This window comes from Morchella importuna, assembly GCF_003444635.1.
Source record: "Morchella importuna strain M04M26 chromosome Unknown Morimp01GS048, whole genome shotgun sequence".
NCBI classification, from domain to species: domain Eukaryota; kingdom Fungi; phylum Ascomycota; class Pezizomycetes; order Pezizales; family Morchellaceae; genus Morchella; species Morchella importuna.
In genome coordinates, this window is record NW_025763445.1 from 197,857 (window position 1) to 214,415 (window position 16,559).

A 16,559-nucleotide genomic window follows, 5' to 3' on the forward strand; every position below is an offset into this window, starting at 1 on the left:
ATAAATAGTCTTGCAGGGTGCCAAGCCTTGGCATGTAGATGCCTCCGTCACCCTATATCACTCGAGCTCTAGCGCGCCGCCGCCGGTGAAATAGTGCGATAGGGAAATCCAGCCCCCCAAGAGTCATAAGAGTTACGCGATTGTGAGGCTAAAACCGAGTCAAGGTTAGTGGGTCGGATAAGCCTCTAGGTAGTCCTAGGTTCGAACTGTAGGGTAAGTTTGGCAGTTATAAATGCAACTACACCATTACTCTAGGGGACGTCTAGCTCCCGGTCCATTTTTCATTGCTCCCCGACTAACTAGGTGTTCAGTCATAGAGGTGCCGAATAACATAAAGTAACTTCAGTACATATTACGGTAACCACCCAAACCTAACTATACAAAGCTTGTTTGTCGTCATGCCTTTTCGTCGCAGCTATAAATACAATCATTGAACCAGTCACCTCCCCTTTGAATGTGGTTTTTGTTTCTTTCCGGCAAGTCCCTTATAATTTTTCTCATAGGCAGCCTCAAACATCCCCCTCTTAGGCACCAATGCCTTTTCCGGAATCATCAACTTGCGCACCACCTTGAAAGCCCCGGTACCTATGCTCATACTTTGTCCAAGAATGATACATTCGGAAACTCCCTCCACTTCATCAGTCTTCATGTGAAATGCTGCATCGAACAAGTGATCGGTTGTCTTTTCAAATGAGGCGAGCTGTAGAACTGAGTCTCGCATTTTGGCGAGACCAAAACGTGTGATTCCCAAAACTTCGCCTTTATAAGTCATTACGTCTCCAAGGAGTTGCATGTGACGAGGATCGATGTCCATTCCGTGAGCTTTCATTGTCTCGGAGATTTCATAGATAATAGAGGATCTATAGGTTGTTAGTTTGTGATAATAAAGTAAAGAGGGCTTGATGGGTACAAACCTAGCAGCCTCGATCCCAAGAACTTCTCGCATCTCCATGATACTATTACTTTTTGTTGCAGTCGGGACCACACCTTCAGTATTCATACAAAGTTTCAACCCATAGCCTTCAACGAGGATATCATTCTCTCCCGACTTTTCGTTCTTCTTGACAACTGCTCTTGCCGCCTGAGGGTAGCCCTTGACGACGACACTTGGCAGCGCACGCTTTAGACTTTGTACACGAAGGAAGACGTCTGTTTCAGCAGTTGTCTTTCTTTTGTCTTTATCTGCCATTTCGCGGACGTAGATGCGAATACGGTTTCCAACAACCCTGATATCAGATTTGGTAATTTTAAGCTTTGCCTTAACAAGTGCGTTGAGGATGTCATCGACTGTAAGTTCAAGCTGAAGCTTATCAATGGTGTGGAAGTCAACACGGACGGAGACATAGTTGTCATCCGGTGAACAGACGTCCTCGACGTAATAAATGATCTACAATTCCACAGTCAGAAAATTCTCCTTCGTCCAAACAATTCGAGAAACTAGACTCACGTCCTCCAGATATGTCTTTTCAATTCTCCCCTTTACTATCCTTGCGCTTCTCTCATCATCCTTGGTGACCAGCTTACAAGTGATAATGGGTGTACTAATGTTTTTGCTGGCATTGATAATTTCTTTAATACGCGGAACTCCCAAAGTAACGTTCATGCTGGCGACACCAGCAAAATGGAAAGTCTTTAATGTCATCTGCGTTCCCGGTTCACCAATAGACTGAGCACCAACCGCACCAACTGCAGAACCCGGTTCCACCTTCGCACGCTCATATTTTGTAAGACATTGCCGTAAAAACTCACGGAGAAGTTTCTCTGAAATCCTTTGGATGCGATTAACGGCATTAACATCTGCTGCGGCGAAATAACTGTCGTCGATATCCATGTAATCGCTATCTGGGGTTTCGTCGAGAGGTGGTAGATTAAACCGGGAACGGAGAGCAGCAAGCTCGAATGCTTTATTGCGCATAAACTTTCGTATTGAGTTGAAAAATTCACGCTTGGATTCATGCTCATCCATTGTACGGTCGTCGACCTCATCGTCACCAATGACGTTTCCAAGGAGATCATACCTGACGAGCTTCTCCTCCAATGGGTTAAGAATCGAGTCAGTGAGCGTAATGATTTCCCATGGATATAGTCCGCGATCAGTGTTATTAAAAGTCAAGTTTTCGGAGTGATAGAAAGTTCGTTTGAAGTTAACAGGCTGAGCATTACCCTCCATGTCTACTGGATCCAGGTTGTCACCTCCGTATTGAAACTGTACAATACCACTGCTACTGGTCCGGACAGTCTGATCGTAGCTGGCGCTCAGATCTTCGAGGGACTTCATAAGACGACGTGACATGTATCCAGTCTCTGCAGTTTTGACAGCAGTATCAACCAAACCCTCACGACCAGTCATAGCGTGAAAAATGAACTCCGTTGGCGTAAGTCCAGAGAAGAAAGAATTCCTCACAAATCCCTTCGACGGAGGCTGCTTAGAGTTCTTTGGGAAATGTGGTAATGAACGATCTTGAAAACCGTCAGGAATACGTTTGCCGCCCATAGCTTGTTGCCCTACACAAGCAACCATCTGGGATACGTTGATCTTTGAACCTGTATTTTGTTATTAACACTAGGTCGAATAGATGCCGAGTTTGTTGGTGCTTACCTTTTGATCCGGAACACGCCATGATCAGTGGCGCATTGTTCCTACTCAATTCATTCATACAAATGTCTCCGACCTTTTCTCTGACCGCGTTCAACACTCCGGAAACCTGGTTCTCCAATGTTGTATCTTCATCACATCCTGCCTGCTTCTCAAGTTTCCCCTCCTTGAATTTCAAAATTAACTCGTCACATTCCTCATATGCCTTCTCGACTAGCATATCCTTCTCTTTCCTAAGGGCAGCACCAGGTAAAACATCATTGATACCGATTGAAAATCCTTGATTCGTGAGCCACCTCGCACAAAGCTTCGCAAGACGATTCATAGCCTGGACGGTTTCGTCTGGGCCATAATCACGAAGAATAACATAAAAGACAGAATCCTTCTTTCCTGAACCGACTGTCGACTTGTCCATAAGACCACACATAACCTCAGAACCACGAATTACGAGCCAGCCATCGTTAGGGCACATATCAGGAGCTTGTCCAGGAACCGTTTTGAAATCACGACACTTCGCATCCAAATTGACCAGAACGTTACTTTTTTTATTCGGCCTCAAAAGAACATTGAAAATCTGCTTTCCAGTCCACAAAGCCTGTGGCTTCAAAATTGCAGGAGGAGGTATGTCGATTTGTAAATTTCCATCAACCATGAACATGCAAATGTTAGCAAACTGAGCTCTGTTGTAGAACCTATCCTTCGATGAAAGGAGGTAAGAGGCTGTGATGAAATCCTGGATGGCGGCAATGATCGGTTCACCATTACGTGGAGTGCACAAGTTATTCTTCACACCCATGAGCTCGATAGCTTCCGTGCGGGCCTCTTCGGTCTGTGGCACGTGGAGGTTCATCTCGTCACCGTCGAAATCGGCATTATAAGGATTGCAGACACACTCGTTGAGACGGAAAGTCTTCCAAGGGCGAATTTTGGCGTAATGAGACAAGATTGAAAGCTTGTGGAGTGACGGCTGCCGGTTGAAGAGAACTACGTCTCCATCCTCCAAGTGTCGTTCAACTATATCTCCCTCTTGAAGCATATCTGCCGCTCTTTTTCGGTCACCGAACTTCAAGAACATCTTAAAATCGCTGTTTTTCTTGATGATATAATTTGCTCCGGGATGAACATCAGGCCCGTTCTGTACGAGTTGCTGCAGCTTCTGTTTGTTATAGCGGGATACTTTCTCGGGATATGTTAAATTCTTTGCTACCAAGACTGGCACTGCGACCTGGTCGATGGAAAGATTTGGATCCGGTGAAATAACAGTTCGCCCTGAAAAATCGACACGTTTTCCAGATAAATTACCACGGAAACGGCCTTGTTTACCCTTTAACCGTTGACAGAAACCGCGTATTGGTTTAAGATCACTATAAGAACGTTGGAGGGATGGAAGGGACGAGTCAATGTACATTGCTATTTGGGCTTGAAGATAGTCCCAGCGTTCCTATTTCGAGTCAGAATACCACAAGATTGTGTTTATAGGGGAAATTTACCATGAGCGTTAAAATCGGAGTTCCTTCTTGAAGACCTGCTCGGATGAGAGAGTTCATGAAAATTATCTCCGTCAACTTGACGGTCAAGTCATCCTCATTGCTTGCCGAGTCCTGCTGAACCGATGGACGTATACACACCGGCGGAGCTGGAACATACTGCCAGATGAACATTTCTGGACGTCCCTCCAATGGGTTCATTCCCAGTAACTCACAATCCGTCGGAAGTACTTGCTTAAACAAGTTCAATACTTTCAGCGGATTAAGATCGTCCATCGCCTTTTTCACGTGCTTCTCCAAATCGTGATTTGTTCTTTTAGCCTCTGCAAAACTCTTATCAAACGCAATTTTCTCGTCTGGTGGGATTTTCTTTTGTGCAGTACTGCTATTAAATGCCCTGAATTTATCGTGAGACAGCTTCAACGGGCCCGTCTTCTTAATCACGCCGTTGATCGATCCACAGTGAAAGCACGTTCGCGTCTTCTTGCATTGTTCGTTAATCTTCTTGCAAATCTGTGTACGGCGAAGGTTATCGATCCCTGGCGTGCGAAGCTGTTTGAGAAATATACGACGTTGATTGTCGTCTAAGAGTACTCGAGCGCAATCTTTGCAGATATTTTGGAGCATCGTTATTATCGCCTTGAAGTATCCAATATGGAACGCCGGGAGCGCTAGTTTAACGTGCCCGAAATGCCCATTGCAGTTCTGGAGGCCTTCGCCACAAGTCTCACAGATTCCGGTTTTCGAGGATATACCCTATGCAGCACAAACCAACCCAATTAGCCCAGTCCATCCAAGGCGCAGAATACAATCTTGATTGAGACGGCGACAAATACATAGACTCACTACGTAGTCAGACCCGGTCAGATCAGACGCCTTATTCAAGATTGTACACTGTCGCCGCTCTCCTTTATAGTACACGTACCATTCTCGGATCCAGGGCGCCATTGGGTTTTGGACGTCGCCCTCCATCAAATTCGAATAGCTCACGTGTAGCGACCTCAATAACACCCTGCTTCACAACGTCGTTTGGGGACCTAAGAATCAACCAATGTTAATGGGCATGAGCGGGAAGTCGGGGGTGCCGATTTAGCGAGCATACGTACATAATCCCAAACTTCACCTGCTTAATTCGCTTCGGCAGGTTGTCCACCACCTGCTCCTTCATCCCCTCTATCGTCGCCGTAGAAAGCATTTTTTTCGGTTTGTTTCTGTCCGAGTTACAGCAATTGTTCGTCTCGAAGGTAGGTAGGGTAGACGTAGGTCCGAAAGAAATCTTCTTTTGCGCGCCTAGAGTTAACCACTGGAAACAAAGAAGGACGTGTTAAACACACCTACGCAAAATCAAGTGCTACCGCTGAAATTGCATGAGTGTAAATATAAAGTAGTGGCGCCTATGGTGGATGGTGGGTGGTGGGATTTGAGGGTTGAAGTTGTATTCAGATAAATGTGTCACCGCCGATGGGATGAGTGGAGGGGCAAAATCGGCGACGTTAGTGTGGACCAATCAGTGCTAGGGTAGGGTTTGAAGAACAGAGCCGCATCCTTGGCTCACATTATGCATACAAGCATTTAAAGTTGTTTTTGTTAATACTCACAACTCTACATGATAACGCTACAACAAATAATACTAGACAGGTCCCATATATGGTGTACTCTAGCTGCCTCATAAAAACCTTCTTTCACCAACAAACCTCAACCTTGGACAATGCAATTCTAGTGGTCAGAGTATGTACCTACAGGTACTTTAATTACATGTAGATACTACATGTATGTACATGTACTAGGCTAGTGTAAGCACCCAGATTTCTTCACCATCCTAACCATCAGTTATATACATCATTCAGATAAAAATTGTCTCTGTTTGACTCCCTTCAAAATAATGGCATCTAATACCCTCATTTTCTACTTCTAAATTTGGTCTGACAACTGCTCGGCCGCTGGGATGACCGAACACCGAAATGGTCTAGACACAACGCGAACAGCCCCTTTTATCAATCTTATCTACTACATATCACTGCCAAGAATACTGCGACGCGTCCTTTCTAGGCGAAACGGATGCGGTGTACATGAAATGAAAGTATTGCTGACGCGGCAAGAGAATTGAGATAGGGCGATATGTGCATACAAGCGGAGTAATTGGATATGCCCTCACTTTGGGAGCACTATAGTCTCGTTCCCAGGCTGTTTTGTTGTCGCACTGCAGGCTGGGCACGAGACTAGGAGCACTACAGTACCCGTATATACATGTATATACATTTATGGACTCTGTAGAGCTCAATTAGTATATGTAGGTACTGCAGCGGTGGTAGATACTGAGCTAACGAGATTATCAAGGACTATATGGAGGCGCCGAGGTATGCCTAACTTGATATTAACCAATTGTTAAAGTAAATACAAGTACCTATATGTAGTAACTGCGTTCTGATATTTCGTACGAGGGACAACTGCCCTTTTGAAGCTAATGTTACTGAGTGATTATCCGTGATGGAAACTGAACCCGTCCTAATCCTGGCAACGTTGTGAATCAGAATCCCTGCTAAAAGCGGACTGACGGCACATATAATCTTGCAGCAATGCCTCGCTGGTTTCATCGTAGTTACAGCTTTCAAGGTGTGGGGCAGCTGCCCAGCTTTGTATTCTGTTTGAAGGATAGCCAGTGCTACTATGGCCCAAGAGAAAAAGAATAGTCGTGTTTCAATATTTTACTTTGTGGTATTGGATATCTTTTGTGCAGAATACAGCTATTGGAAGGAAAGAGAGAAAATAAATGAAGAGTTCTTGATTGACCTGAGTGATTACGTAGTAACTATCCAAGGTACATATATACATGTAGACCTGCAAAATTCTAGCTATAGGTTTAGAAACGAACAAATGCGTCTATAGTATTGAAACGTTAAAGATGGTAAACAGCTAGCCTGTACTTTGTATGTGAGGGAAAGAAGGAACCCTATTACAGGGTCTTTGCCTGAGAATAAGCTCAGGAGGAACAGATATCTAGTCTTGTAGAAATGGATTCGTTGATGATCACCCAGGAATTTATTCATGGCTCAGGCACGTACCTACATGTAGGTATTACATAACTCGTGTGGTAGAAGAAGGGAGAATGGTTGCCGTTCGGACCGTGATACAGTTTTAAAGACCGGACTTTTTCCCGAAAACAGGAATGATCAAGCTTTCCCATGCAGAAATGACGACGCAGTTGTGGCGCAACAGGGACAGATCCTGCCTAAGCCACAATTGACTGAACAGTAGGATCGGATGGATATTCACGGAGGAACCCTCTAATTAGATGCGCCTCATATTAGTTGGTTAGGTCCACGCGTCCCGAGACTGCCGGGGGAGCTTCTCAGGCCTCTACATGATCTGATTACTGCCACAAAAAACAACCTCCCCCCTCCTATCCTTCAGAACTTCAATATTCAACCGCCGCCGCACCCCGCGCACCCCCAGCTCAGCTGTCCTGGACGACAAGCTTCACAATGTTCACTGCAACTTGTAACTCCACGCTTTCAGAAACCCATTGTTAGTGTTTCCCCCATCACCCCTCAGCCTTGGATGGTCGCGTGCTGCAGATAATTAACATTTATCTGTCTTAGGGGATACCGACACAATTGTCGGGAATTTGACTTTACATACTTTAGGATGGTTAATATGCGGTGTAGGTTCTCGCTTTGTGTTTAAGGATACCATAATTTTTAGATGCTCACGAGTCTAATTTTGAACGAGTATGTTGATAGGGATGTGCTATAATAGCTACAATCATTTCGCTATTCTTGATCCATCAACATGCGGGTCACTACACGAATCCAAATGAGCAGCGACAGTGAGTGTTTCTTTAATATTCTCCCTTTTTAGACTCGCATACTGCCCTATGCATATTGGCAATCATGGACCGACCTGCGGCAAGATTCCAACAGCTTAGTTAATGTCAACCTACGCCTAACCGTCCCACAGGAAGAAAGGAACAATTATTTGCCATAGTTTCAGAATAATTATGAGCCGCACTATAGGCAGTCTAGATATCATAAGGTTGGAGACTAATAATATTTAACAAAACCAGTATTATTCGTATTCTTCTTATGGTCCCGATCTACGCAATCACTTCTTGGCTATCATACGTCTGGTATTGGCATGCGATTTATTGGGAAGTAGCACGGGTATATCCGCCTTAGCATTCGCGTATCTTTATAGTCTTTATCTAATACCAATTTGTCTAGGACTGTTATGAGGCCTTCGCAATAGCCGCTTTTTTCGCACTGCTGTGCAGCTATATTCACCCAACGCTTCGAGGCCAAAAGAACTTTTTCGCAATACTAACAGTGAAACCATGGCCATGGCCTTGCGGTAGAATGGCACAGCCGCGTAGTGGCTTAACTTGGTTTAATGTCAGTACTAATCAACCCCCACACATTCCGACCCGATCGATCAAGTTTCTAATATCCTGGGTGTAGATCATTTGGATCGGGGTATTCCAGTACGTTTTTATCCGTGTCGCAATGACAATTACCGCAACAGTTACCCAAGCAAAAGGACTTTACTGTGAGGAATCATTGCACCCAAAATATGCGCATCTCTGGACCATGTTTTTCAATATGGTTGCCGTAACCATTGCAATGTACTGCCTCATTGCTTTTTACCTGGGAGTTAAAGAGAAATTAGCGCCCAACAAGCCCTTCTTCAAACTTCTCTGTATCAAGCTGGTCATCTTCTTCTCATTCTGGCAGATGGTACACTCCTCTTGTTCCTCTTCCATCCCTCAAACCTACTCACAAGCATTTGTAGATTCTTCTTGACCTTCTTACCTCCGCCGGTGCAATCAAATCTACAAAATACATGTCACTCGGCGATATATCTGTGGGCTTCAACTCACTCCTCATCTGTTTCGAAATGATAATATTTGCTATCCTCCACTTATTTGCATTCACCTGGAAAGACTATGATAAAGGCCCAACAAACATGACTCCTGTGATGACTTCCCTCTTAGACGCTTTCAACCCATGGGATATTGTCCGCGGCATTGCCCGCGGTACTCGCTGGCTTATTTGTGGCATTGGTCGCCGCGAACGTGATCATGAGAAGATCCGGAAGCGCCTGGGGCTAGAAGAAGAAGCATCTGGTCTTGTCGGTGCCGCCGCTTCTTTCGCCGGTGCAGGCAATTACTCTCCCCCACCACCACCACCACCACAGCCTACGGGTCCAGACGCACTACCAACCCATCCGGCACCTCAGAAATCACAGCAACTTAAGGTACAAACAGCAGGCTATGGTGGATACTCGCCCGAGCCGGTGGAAATGCACAACTCGCCGGCAAGATCACCTGCGAGTTATTCGCAGCAGGTGGCGGTATCAGGGTATGGTAATGCGTTGGCCTCGCCACATGAATGGCATGGAAGGTATCGGGACCAGAGCCCATCGCCCGTGGAGTTGAGTTATCCTACAACAAATTATATGCCGAGTGTGACGGCGCATCAGCTCCACGGGAGCCCAGTGTATCTGCACAGTCCGAATGATAGTGCTGGGGCAGGGCTGCTACCAATAGTGGGTGGGCAGAGCCCAAGGCCGAGTTATAAGCCCTATGAGCAGCAGGGCAGGGGCCAACAAGGCGGTGGCGACTATCACAAACCATTCTAGAGAACTATATATTTTAACCTTTTTGGACTGTTTTTGAACGCTGGGTTGCGGGTGTAAAGGTGATTATCTCTTTCTTAGTTCTTATGCGCGGGATTTTTTTTAAATCATTTGTATTTGGCGGTATCTTTGGAATAGAGTATAGATGGGTGCTGGTCTTTCCCTTTTTTTATTTTTTTATTTTTTATCGTTGGCCCCCTTCTGGTCTGTCGATCATTTTTTCTTTTGTAGATACCGTGGTTTTGGTTGGTGGGGCATCGAATGGTGGAATTTGGAACATTCCCTGCATTAATGAGATCGGTTTAATCGGGTACGGTGTTCTGCATGTGACTGCACGAGTATGTCATACCGTCCATGATGTCTCACTCGGGGATAATGAGTGATCGACAAGAATACAAGATCTGCGGCTCAGGCACATTCCCATCATAAACTATCACTCGAATACATTCATTCGCGGGAGATTGATTGATTGATTGATTATGTACGTAGCAGCGTGTTGCTTCTAAAATCTAATCGGTACTTGACTTCTCTCCATGTATGGTTCGAGTTACATCTGGGATAAGAAATGGGTGTGTAAAGGGAAGACTATGTATATCGGGTCGTAGTTAATTTAATTAGGTCTGTTTCTCGCACTCTCACTTCCCGCCACATTTCTCTTTATAATTACCCCAACCCATCAATTTCTCCAGAACCCTAGAACTAATATTGAGCATTTTATCCGTATTTTGGGTAGAAAGGCGGCTATGAGTGCATGGGAGATTATTCATCCCACCTTAATTGACCCCACCCTCATCTCTTTCTCTAGCTCTCTCTACGCAACGGGTGCAACCTTTTTGGTGAACCAATACCTCATGTTTTACTTCTAGAGTGTGGTAAAAATTTTAGAGTCCGGCTGGGGTCGGGGATTGTTTGGTGTTCACGGCTGTAAGGGGATTGTCGGTAGCATGGCGTGGGGATGGTCGGTCTTCTCTGTTGCATAGTTATGTCAAATCTGCCACCTGCACAGAAATAGGCGGTTATTATGGTAACTATTAGAGAGCCGAATTCTTCATTTTCGGGGTTTATGTTGCAATAGAAGCACTTCTTAATTGGTACCCCCGAACTAATCTACCTAGGATTAAAGCTAATAACTTATATATTGAAGGATCCATGAAAGGCCACCCAGTAGCACCACTTGCAGAATCAGGGTGTCTGGATGGAAAAAGGACGGAACTTGAATGTGGGGGGATAATAAACATGGGTCAAAACTCAGGCAAGCGGGAATTGAAGTGGGAGAAACATGTAAGTCCGCATCACAAGGCCTTTGAAGCTAATAGTCGTGATAATCCCTTCTCCGTGAAGCTTAATAGAGATGCATGTATGTTTGTATACACTCCTAGGGAGATGTCATTTATGAAGATTTTCATTCCGAGTACTATCCCTTAAACCGTCAGGCCGAATTGCAACGAGACACTTAAACCCTTTATGGTAATCATGATATAAGCAGCGCTGGGTTTTGAAGTTCTGTTGCAACCTGTCGACTGTCACGCATGATGAAGACTATAACTTCAAGTCTCTAGGCGTTGATCCTATCATATTTCCGAAAAGGGTTTAGGTGTCTCCCATTATAATTTGGCCTGACGGTTTAAGGGATACTCCGTAGGGGTATTATGGTATCGAAGAGTGCATAGGACTACAGGATAGTATTGGCGGAATTCTCGCGGGAGGAATCGGAGGCCCTGTCTCTCTTACACAAATAATCACGTAGTTGAGTTACGTATGCTTCCGCCTTATTTATGACCAGAGCTCAAGCCAGGTTTCTATACCACGCGAGCAGTAACTGTCCCACAGCCATTCCAACGCTAGACTAGTAGCATTAAAGGCCGGCACATACTTGGTTTCAACCTCCATTCCTGTCATTTTATAGACTTAACATTTGTAAGTTGCTGGAGGATTTCATGCTTGCTTCGATGATTTAAAGTTTCGTTATAATGTTGGTTATGATTGAGGTTTTCCGTCAGTTTCCCTTGAACTGTCAGGATTACTGGTCCATACTGAATCCTGTACATGGGTCACAGATTAAATGACGAGATGAGATAGCTAGCGAACTCACAGCGCCCCCATATACGCAGGCTGAATAAGATATAGGAGTATCCTAGCTAAAGTACATGTACTCTACATGCAAGGAAAAGGAAACCTAATGTTCTCCGATATAAAGCCTTACTTGTTAGCCTCACTCCTTCAGTATCATTATTATGCAATTCAGGTGCTCTCGGGCGTCGTCGCCTGCAGCGCCAAGAAATAGTTACGATGTCTGTAACAAAGCAACCCGAATTCGTACCTGCTTCTAGATCGACTTCCTACTTCTGAGCCCCCAGGAACCAACCAACGGAAAGGATTCCGGGCTCTATAACATAAAATAGATGAAGAGGCAATTTTTACCCAGATAGCGCGTAAGAGGCCACCCCTGTCCTCAAACGCCAAGAACATTGACTTCACCCGTCACGGACCGACAGCTCCGAATTTGTCAATTAACCTTAATTTTTCCTGATGAATCTTTCCCTAGAAACAGCCCAACATAAACATTAGAGTTTATCTCCTATCCCTGCAGGTTGTGAAAACACGGAGTTGTGAAAGTCCGAGGACAGCGAAAAGTTCCCATCTGGAGTATGGTATGACAAGCCTCATATTGATTCCAGGACCGGATGATTGTTAACGCGTGATGACACCCAGGTATATACGGGAGGTATGGAAGATGAATCTAAGGTTCCTGCGGATACCCACCCGCAACCTCCGTGTCCATCCCCGTATTATGGGGAGTCGGGAATAGGAAGGGGGAATTAGCAACTTGCAATATGGATTACGGGATGAGGAACTAGCTAGTATGCGCGGGTTTGGTGGGGTCGTCAGCTCATCTTCCGCCATAATCATTAAACCCCAAACAAAATGCTACAATACAATGTTTTGCAGTGAAGTATATAAGGGGGTAATAGTAGACCACAACGATGATAGATTGATCGACCAACCCTCCGTCATAACAGAAGAAACTCGCCCACCATGATTTTCTCCGGCCGGAATGCTGGTCTTATTCTGACTGCAGCTGCTTCACTGCTTCCGTCGATTTTCGCGCAAACGGTCACCTATCAAGCGGAGGATGCTACTCTGACCGGTGTAACCGTTGCCACTGCTTCTGCTGGCTACTCTGGTGCGTTTTTGACGAATTTGCGTATCCCTGAGAAATCATGCTGATTGTATCGTCCCCCGTTACAGGCACTGGGTACGTCGAGAGCTTTGATGAGAGCACTGATCAAGTCACTTTTACCATCACAAGTGCTGAGACAAAGCTCTATGACCTTGGTATTATCTACATGGGCCCATATGGTGCAAAGTATACACGTGTCTCCCTCAACGGCGGCGCAGGCAGTGATGTCAGTCTCCCGGAGACGACAGCGTGGACCACTGTTAGTGCCGGCCAGGTGCTGTTGAATGCAGGCACAAACACCATCTCTCTTCAGACCAACTGGGGCTGGTAAATCACCCGCTCTCACTCGCATTGAACCCTGAGCCAATGATCTAACCAGCGGAAACATGGCAGGTACCTTATCGACGCACTCACAGTCACTCCATCTACTCCCCGAGGTGCCCACCAGGTCACAACTGCCCTCGTAAACTCTAATTCCACACCTGCCACAAAAGCGCTCATGAGCTTCCTGGTTAAGAACTACGGCACATCTTACATCTCCGGCCAGCAAGACACAACCTCATATGCATGGGTTGAGTCAAACATTGGAAAATCCCCTGCAATCCTTGGTCTTGACTTCATCGAGTACAGTCCCAGTCGTGTCGAGCGTGGATCCACCTCCACCGCCGTCGAAGACGCTATCGCCTTCAACGCCCGCGGCGGTATCGTGACTTTCTGCTGGCGTACGTCCCTACCCCCATTACATCCCCTAATCTCGCTAATAAATTTCCGTAGACTGGAACGCACCATCCGGTCTCATTGATGTTGCAGGTCAAGAGTGGTGGCGCGGCTTCTACACCGACTCCGTCACCTTCGATGTCGAGGCAGCACTCGCCGACACCTCCAGCGCCGACTATGCCCTCCTCATCCGCGATATTGATGCGATCGCTGTGCAGATCCAGCGTTTGGCCGACGCCGACATTCCGATCCTCTGGAGGCCTCTGCACGAGGCCGAAGGTGGCTGGTTCTGGTGGGGAGCAAAGGGTCCAGAGCCCTGCAAGCAGCTTTACCAGATTGTGTATGACCGTCTTACTAACTACCATGGGCTCAACAACTTGATCTGGATTTGGAACTCGGTGGCTGCCGACTGGTACCCCGGTGATGCTACGGTCGATATCCTCTCATATGACTCGTACCCATCTACGCCCGGCGACCACGGTGTTAGTACCCTGTCCTCCTCCTCTTTGTAATGACTGCTAATTATCATACAATAGCCGCTGTCCGCAACATACAACGCCCTCCTTTCTCTTGGAAACGACAAAAAGCTAATCGCAACCACCGAGGTCGGCACCATCCCCGACCCGGAACTCCTCGAGCTATATGACGCAGACTGGAGCTGGTTCGTGACATGGAACAGCTTTGTCGAGGACGCCACCGCAAACTCGCTCGACTTCCTCAACAGAATCTACTACTCTGACTACGTCCTCACCCTTGACGAGATCCTCGGCTGGAGGGGCACTTCGGCTTCTTCTACCACTACTGCCGCCCCGGTCACTACCAGCGCGACATCTACTACTAGGGTTTCAACCACCATCGTGACAAGCACAACGTCGTCGAGCGCGACTGCGTCTAGCACTGGGGCTGTGGCATCCAAGTACCAGCAATGGTGAGTTTTGGTTCTTGAAAGAGAGTTGAGGATGTTTACTGACGGTGTGTGTGTAGTGGTGGTGTTAATTGGACTGGACCTACTGCTTGTGTTACTGGCACTACTTGTACTGCTGTTTCAGCGCCGTACTATTACCAGTGCTTGTAAACTAAAACGGGGAGGGAAAGAGTGAAAGAAGAGGGGAGTGTATAGTTTGTTGTATATAGTAAAAATTTTGGTTCTGGAAGATATCTGAGAGTTGTGATTGCATGACAACGCGGCGCCAGTGCTGTCGATTACTCTATGTGGCTCCCTAAGCTCTTGAGTTTAGTCTTTCGGGTAAAAGTAGATCCAAGTTTGTCTCCTCGAAGTATGCCGGGTGGGCGTGGTTTTGATGCCCAAACCCCGTGCCAAGCTATCATCCCCCAAGTATAAGAGCACCGATATGGCTTGTTCTCGGCGGCCGAGTGAGCGGCTGTGCGCCAAGGCATGCCGGTGATGTGAAAGGGAACAGCATATGAGAACAAGCTCAGGCTCAATACTGTGCACTGATATGATTGCATGGTACTAATCCCAAGGCACTAACCTCAGCTACACATACACAGGTCCATTTGTTGGTAGCTGAGCTTTGCTATTACGATGCTATCCATAGCTAGAATTAAATACTACGATCCGATACGTTCAACACCGCGGAGAGCTATCCTGGGGGCAACTAGTAGCCTTCGTTGTCTCTGTTTTGTTGAGCGTTTGTGGCCAGGTATACTGCTGTAAGCTCCTTATATACACTTTCCGTCGACATGGGAAAACCGGATGAGACATTCCAACAGCTCCCAAAATACTTGATCTTATGGTGAACACCTGCTTTCGCGCCCCCGGACCGGATCGACTCTCTTTGAATCTAATGGACGGTGTAGTCCATAACTGGATGGGGACTGGCTAGTAGAGAAGCGCTCGAATTAGCGTTACTGGTAGACCGGTACTAGGTATGCATTTCTCGAGTTTGAATGGGTTGTTTGTGTGGGAGACAGGTCTCCCCCACCAAAGCTCACCATCCCGGCCAGTCTCGCCGGACGTCCTTTGTCCTTTTTGACCTCGGTTTCGGTTTGGGTAGCTATAGGTGAGTTGATAGATAGAGGTGGTAGGAGAGAGTAGAACTAGTAATATTGATCGTAAATAAAGGATAAGGTGGGATGGGGTGGGTGGGGTGTGATAGGGAATAGAACGGGTGCATCTCTGCTACTAGCGGAAGCGGGTAACAGGCATGCTAAGCGGGCCGCACTAGTCTGCGTAGTAAGACAGGGTAGTAGAACTACATGTAATTCAACTGACCTCGGTGACCTGTAGTAAAAGAGGTGCGTACTGCACAAAGACTACTCCCTGGCCCGTACTGTTAGGTTCACGCCTCTAAAACAATCGCAGTTACGGGATCTTCTCCCACACAGGCACAGCCCATTTTTTTCCAGTAATGCAACTAGTGCTGGAGTTATTGAGAGCGACGCAGGCCCCGTCTTTACAATACTTGCCCCATGATGTTAGACCTGTATTCACCGGATATCACTCGGAGGTCTTGGCGCTTCTCTCGAGTTGCATTCCGCCTTGGATCCCGCTTGGATGATTGCGGAGGTTTCAATTGGTCGTGTATAGAACCTTTGAGGAACTCCTGCCGCAGCACAGTATAACCTGCCGCCTCATACCCACAATAGCCATTGACAAAGTAGTGACTATACACCTAGGCTGGGAAGCTGTCTTGCCAAACAATATTTGGGTTTACACCGCCGTACTTATATGGTGGATAGAAAGCAAAGCTGTTAACTCGAGACTCGCAGTCTACAGAGCAGATGTCTCCTCGAGCCACCAGCTATATGGGTAGGTGCCTTAGCTTTTAGCCTAGCGAGAAACAGATCCTTGGTTAATTGTAGCTAACACAGGAACCACTCGGCGGGTTCAACGATCCTGCAGCGGGCCAAGACACTCCCCCGCCCCACTTCTAGCAACGCAATGACCTCATCAGATGACTATCATAGACTCTCTGCTTTGGGG

At 46.5% G+C, this 16,559-nt stretch overlaps 3 protein-coding genes across 3 annotated transcripts; 2 read left to right on the plus strand and 1 right to left on the minus strand.

Annotated features, from left to right (window-relative positions):
* Positions 1-439: 439 nt before the first annotated feature.
* Positions 440-5,278, minus strand: LAJ45_10649 (uncharacterized protein; the record flags this gene model as incomplete). The annotated part of the gene is made up of 7 exons (XM_046120166.1): positions 440-860; positions 915-1,387; positions 1,448-2,544; positions 2,600-4,037; positions 4,087-4,839; positions 5,009-5,120; positions 5,190-5,278. The coding sequence occupies 7 exons, from the start codon at positions 5,276-5,278 to the stop codon at positions 440-442; spliced, it is 4,383 nt and encodes a 1,460-aa protein (XP_045966670.1).
* A 2,287-nt stretch (positions 5,279-7,565) lies between these two features.
* Positions 7,566-9,717, plus strand: LAJ45_10650 (uncharacterized protein; the record flags this gene model as incomplete). The annotated part of the gene is made up of 7 exons (XM_046120167.1): positions 7,566-7,608; positions 7,683-7,744; positions 7,824-7,909; positions 8,147-8,243; positions 8,304-8,471; positions 8,538-8,813; positions 8,869-9,717. The coding sequence occupies 7 exons, from the start codon at positions 7,566-7,568 to the stop codon at positions 9,715-9,717; spliced, it is 1,581 nt and encodes a 526-aa protein (XP_045966671.1).
* A 3,033-nt stretch (positions 9,718-12,750) lies between these two features.
* LAJ45_10651 (uncharacterized protein) lies at positions 12,751-14,687 on the plus strand (the record flags this gene model as incomplete). The annotated part of the gene is made up of 6 exons (XM_046120168.1): positions 12,751-12,898; positions 12,964-13,222; positions 13,289-13,617; positions 13,670-14,094; positions 14,149-14,540; positions 14,597-14,687. The coding sequence occupies 6 exons, from the start codon at positions 12,751-12,753 to the stop codon at positions 14,685-14,687; spliced, it is 1,644 nt and encodes a 547-aa protein (XP_045966672.1).
* Positions 14,688-16,559: the final 1,872 nt, after the last annotated feature.